This window comes from Camelina sativa, chromosome 1 (genome assembly GCF_000633955.1).
Source record: "Camelina sativa cultivar DH55 chromosome 1, Cs, whole genome shotgun sequence".
In the NCBI taxonomy this organism is placed as follows: Eukaryota; Viridiplantae; Streptophyta; class Magnoliopsida; order Brassicales; family Brassicaceae; genus Camelina; species Camelina sativa.
This window is the reverse complement of record NC_025685.1, coordinates 1,566,747-1,572,859: the sequence shown is the minus strand read 5'-3', so window position 1 is coordinate 1,572,859 and position 6,113 is coordinate 1,566,747. Positions and strand designations below refer to the sequence as shown.

General features: G+C 29.2%; 1 protein-coding gene across 2 annotated transcripts in view; it reads right to left on the bottom strand.

Moving 5' to 3' along the window:
* LOC104705626 (serine/threonine-protein kinase WNK1-like) overlaps positions 1–1,763 on the bottom strand; it is a 4,135-nt gene extending 2,372 nt beyond the window's left edge. Inside the window, exons 1-4 of one of the 2 annotated variants that reach the window (XM_019244365.1) lie at positions 1,220–1,763; positions 1,082–1,119; positions 414–641; positions 97–317 (exon numbers count right to left, since the gene is read on the bottom strand). In XM_019244365.1, the coding sequence (XP_019099910.1) occupies positions 97–317; positions 414–641; positions 1,082–1,119; positions 1,220–1,294 (562 nt within the window). In that variant the 5' untranslated portion in view covers positions 1,295–1,763. The remainder of the gene's footprint in view (positions 1–96; positions 318–413; positions 642–1,081; positions 1,120–1,219) is intronic. The other variant, XM_010421702.2, reaches the window with a different exon arrangement.

The window sequence follows — 6,113 nt, the reverse complement described above, 5'->3', positions numbered from 1 at the left end:
AGGAGTCCCTAACAAAAGATCAAAACTTTCCACAATTAGAAACCAAGAAACTCATCAAAATTGCAAATTGGATTTGGTTTGGAAAAGTGCATGTACCAACGCAGTGAGCAGCATGAGACTTTCTTAAAATGGCAGCAAGGCCGAGATCTCCAATCTTGACCTCTCCTTGATTCCCGTTAACGAAAATGTTGTCACATTTGAGATCCCTGTGGATCACAGGAGGATCATGGCTGTGAAGATAATGTAAGCCTCTCAAGATCTGCCTACACCAATGCTTCATCGCTCTTATGTTTACTCTCTTATGCCTGAGTCTATACCTGGAATATCCATAATCATGTAAGAAGCCAAAGATAAAAACTAATAATACCAAAGAGAAGGAACAAGTTTCTTCTTTGTTGTAAGAGAAATCTTACTGTCTCAAGGTGCCAGAAGTGAACAATTCAGTAACAAAATTGATGTTTCGATTGGCTGTATCCACCCAGGAAGTGTAGAATTTCATAATGTTCTTGTGTTTTAGAGTCTTGAGGAGATGAATCTCGCAGTAAAGCCTCTCAAGATCCTCAGGGCTCTGTAGGAAATCGTAAAGCTTCACTTGGTTCCATGCTACTTCTATCCCTTCGTATTCATCAAATGCTCTGTAACTACAAAATCAATAAGAAAGAAAGAAAGACAAAAGTTTAATGTTGTGTATGATCAAAGAATCTGAATTGGGTTTATAAGTCAAAGCAATAATAATAAAGAGATCCAAAAAAAAAGCAAAGTCGTTGTTGTTGGAAACTTTCTGTAGTGGGAAATTAATTTACCAAAGTAGAAGTGATTCAAGTAGACAGACCAAAAAAAAACTCAACCTTTATTTTTTCCTCTTTTAAAGGATTCATAAGATTCAATCATGAATCAAACACTCACAGAAAAATCTGAGATTTTCGATGGATCACAAATGAGTTTTGATTGTAAAAACAAAAAGTCTCAAACTTTATGAAGAAAGAACAACAGATTAGAGTTGAATCATCATTACCAGATCCAGGAAAAAAAAGCATTAGCAGAAAAGAAGAGAAGTAAGTGATATTTGTTAGATTCTTACACAGTCTTTGAAGCTCCTTTACCCAGAACTTCATTATACTGCAACAACCAAGAATGATTGAAGTCAATGAAAGATCAAACAAAATAATTGAGATTTTGATCATGAGAAGATTGATTAGATTGGGATAGGAAATATTACTCTTCCATATCTTCCAGTAGGATCAACTTCAACAAACTCAGAGTAATCTGGTTCAAGATAACTCAGATTGTTCATCTCTTTTTCTTTCTCTCTCAATTAGGAACAAAATAAAAATAAAATCCCCAAAAGGAAAATAAGAATAAATATATAATAGATCTACCAATAAAAAAAACTTCTCTCTTCTTTTTTTTTTTTTAAATATGGGTGGGTTTAGGTTTCTTCTTATAGCAATTTCTTCATAATCATCTCTTTAGTTTTCTCCTGACAAAAGGAGTTGAACAGAGAGATGTAATATACTCCATGAACAGTTTCTGTATTTACTCTCATTATTACATTACATATTTAATACTCTACAGAGAGAGAGAGAGAGAGAGAGAGAGAGCGATACGGATAGGAGAGAGAAGGAAGGAAGGATTTGAGCTTTAGAAAGTTAGAAGCTTTCTTGAACAGTTCAATGGAAGTTCTTTTTTTTTTTTGGGTTGGGTTATTATTACATTACAGGGGGGAGAGATACTGGCACCTCGTGAGAGAAGACAGAGACGGTGTGCGTTTCTTGAGGGAACGGTGGTCCAAAATTATTAAAGAAATCAAATTCTTGATTTTTTTTTCTTTTTTTTGTGTGTCAATTTTTATACAACTCTAAAAATATACGGATTTATATACTTTATACGGTAACTATATATAAATACATATTACACTTTTCTTTTTTTTTTTGTGTTTGTAACTGATAAATTAATGGGGATTATGGTTACTACTTTATAGAACATTTTTAAAAACTAGTTCATTAAAGAAAATTAGGTAACAACCCGCACTAATGTGCGGAATAAATTAATTTAAATAAAATTATTATGAATAAAACTATAATAATTGAATTAATATCCGTTTGTGTCAAATGTAATATGTAATAAAAGTATTTTTAATTGAAATTTTTATTTCTTTCGTGTTAAAATACGTCTCACCAGTGGAATTTTTGAATATGAAAAAAAATTTATGTAGTCGAAATTTTTTTAATAAAATATTATTATTTATGACAACATGTCTTTTATGCAATTTATTGAAACAAGACAAATGGCTAAATAAAAAATATATTTATAAAATTTTGTAAATTTTAAGAAGTGTAATATGTATTTATATAAAATGTAAAGATATGAGTACTATTAAGTTCAAATTTGTATTTTAATTTGCTGACTTTTTTGTTACATTCATTTTTTTTTTAGTGTTTAAGAAAAGATTTTGATATATTATTTGATGAATAACTATTTTTACTAATAAAATTAGATGTTACATTTTAAAAAAAATTTAAAGTACACATTAACAAAATATAATACAAATGAAAAAAAAGAAAAATTTAACAAAATTTATTATTATTATTTTGGTTAAACATATAATAGCATGTATTGTAAATAATATTACCAATACAAAATTAATTAATTAAAGTACTTCCCTATTAATATATAAGGGATACAAAGTTATTTATTGGAAATTAATTAACAAAATTGTTCGGTGGAATAATAATAATACTAGTAAAGTTAATGATACATTGATTGATTGCTCATGGCGCTTATTGGAATATTTGAAATTATGGTTTTAACTAATTTTAATATTCACATGTGAGAGAACAGAACTTGCTAAATTGCTACTATTGCTTTACAGCTTTACCTTTTTTTTTGTGGGTTAATAGTATATATTTTTTGGTTAGGAGGAGTACAGAGACGCTTGCAATTTGCAAACAGTAATAAATCCATCAGCCGACGGAATTATTTTGTATAAAAATGTTTTCACCAAACGACGTGTCATTTTTTTTGTTCGCCACCAATTAAAGTGAAATTAAAATTACTGTTTAGAACCATAATGTTATAAAGATTTATGTCGCTATTATAACTTTAATCAAAAAAGCTAAATCTATAAAAAGAATTAGTGACGGCTTGGCGCATCTCTGGATATGAGACCGTCTCTCAGCCACCTTTAGGAAATAGAACGGTGGTCTCGTACGTATCTTGGGGGATGATCGACTGTTCCAAACGTTTATTCCATTGTGCGGATGGCAATTTTGTATATGCAAAAATATGGTTATATGTCAACATTTCAACTATTGTTATTTTAGTATTTTGAAATGATCTTTGTTTGTATGGTTACGTTACGTTCATTGGTGGGGAATGGTATCCCAAATGCACTACGCATTTGACCATATTTTAGATAAAGCGAATTTTGAATATTTATTTGAGCTGCCATGCTTTTTTGTTTGGTGTTGATTTTTGAACCTTTTTAATTTTAAATGAGAATACATAAATAAATGAACTCATGTTCTATGTATGTTATTTAGGTATTCACTCACTTTACATGATTTCTTATGTAATTTTTTCACATTTTAAATCTTTAATGAACAATTTTCTTTTAAGTGCATACAAAATAAATGACAAAAAAAAGTTTATTATAAGTTTTGTTTTATTGAACTTACCGCATTTCTTAGATTTCTAACATACATGCGTAAAAATTCGTAAAAAGTTACATTCAAAATATGATGAATTATTTTAACATATTATCTAGAAAATAATGTCATCCATTTATTCGGTTTCATGATGCGCTATTTTCTTGTAATTAACTTTAACCAAAACTTTTATTAGACTTTCATATAATAAACAAAAATTCATTACCTAATAGATAAACGCCCCAATTACAATAGCTATACCCCTATGCAACTAATATATCTTAACGACTAGTCTACTTCCACCATCAAACAACAATGCTATATAACTAACAAACGTTTTTTTTTTTTTTTTTTCTGGTTACAAATAACTAGCTAATGTTAAACCACATATATTGGAAATAAAAACACTCAAATCAAAATCTAAAAATGGATTGGAGACAGCGAGACCATACATTAGCATGTCGACTGGATGTTCCAACGGAGGCAACAAAGGCTAGTTTGGCCACGTGTTGAGCTGCTCGTGTTATCTTGACCATACATCATTTCATTTACACGACAATTCAACCAATTTTACAAATCATATATAGTACAACTGCAAAAGAATTCATCATGTGCAATGTGACTTTACTCGCGATTTCTTATTTTTTTTATTTTTTAAAATTAAATGATAAATTTTCTGAACTAACTACAAATTATATTTATAACTAAACATACAATAATGAATCAAAAACTTTTCACAAAGAAAAATATAGTCAATATTTTTTTTTCTACATAATTATGATGCATATAATTTGTAGTGAATCACAATCATATCACTCATCTGAACATAAATGATTTCTATGGATATCAGGTTGTGGAATATGAATGTATCCTCAGAACAATATTTCGTGCGTGTGTACTGTGATTAAACTATAAAATAGTATTGGATAATTATTTCTCGATATACCCTTCCACCATTAGACTACATAACCTTTGATGAATGTTTCCACCATTAGACTACTTATCGCTGCAAAAAAGGTCACTATATAAATATTTGATAAAAATCCTAATAATTTATGTGAAATAAAAAGATTGATGGGCCCCCAATCTAATATTAGATGAAGAACACACATGTGCATGTGGGTGAATACAAAGACATGCACGATCATCATAGTCTTTTAAATGAGGAAAAAAAAGCAAATAAGACTTGGTTGTGATAATGAATCAAACCAACCACAAATCTTATCCATTTGGCCTTTTCCTTGTACACACCATTAAACTTTATCATAAAGTTTTTGTTTGATTGGTATCAATATTCTTTCTATGCAAGTAACTGCGAATATCAAATTTTATTCAACAGTAAATTATCTGTTTAGACACCTAAAATAGTTAAACGTACCTAACTTTAGAAATATTGGTAATACACTGACACAATACGTAAAGGAATAACTAAATTAGGGATATATTTTAATTTAATTATTTAAATCGGACCTTGTTTGACTACTTTGCTGTAGATTCCGTGGTTACCCGTACGGATTCAGTAAGGTAATCCCAAAAGCAATCAGAAGTTCACAAACACCTAACCTCAATTAATTACTTACTAGTAAAACAAAATTTAGTTTTTTTTTTAATAGTACTAGTATTTGTGAAGATACTGACAATATTTGCATCGTTGTCACTTAACGAATATTATTAAACTAATTATGCATAATATGGATCCAACTATGTTTGTAATCTGTCAAAAATAATTAAAGATTAGCTGACAAAAACATAAATAATGGTGATTACTAGTATTATTGATTGGAAAGGCTTGGACATAATTAGTAGGTGGCGCGCGAGCGATATATTTATCGATTGATGATATAAAAGCACATCAATTCAATATTTATTAAAAATAATTAGCATTTGATTAATAATCAATACAAATTACGATCGATTTTATATTTTTATTGGTTGCGGATGTAATTTATTTATTTCTTGGATTTCTTATTAGTTTTGCCATTTTGCGTCGTTTCTTCCTCTGTAAACAAAAAAAGTAAAACTCAAAAACTTAACATACAAAATATATAAATGTCCAATCTAAATAGTCAAAGTCTCTCAAGTGTAGAAATATCCAATACATCTAGAAGCCTGGACTCAGTTTAAAGTTTGTCGATTTCATTGTCATTTAAAAATCTTGTAAATTATATGAAATAAACTGAGAAAGGAATACACTCAACTCAATCGGATCATTGGTCAAGAAAAGAAGTAAAGAACCTTGGAACAACGAAACTATAAAGTCAGAGAAGTATAAATAATAGATCGAATCCAAACATGATTAGTTAGTTTTACGTTTTATTCGGTTAGGCTTCAGGCAACGGTTTGATTTGTCCGGATAAATTGGGCCTAGTAAGCCCAGTTAAAATTACATACTTTTTTGGTAATTGGAAAATGTTTTTTTTTTTTTTGTCATTTGGGTATTGTGGTTACAGTATGTCATATTAGAAG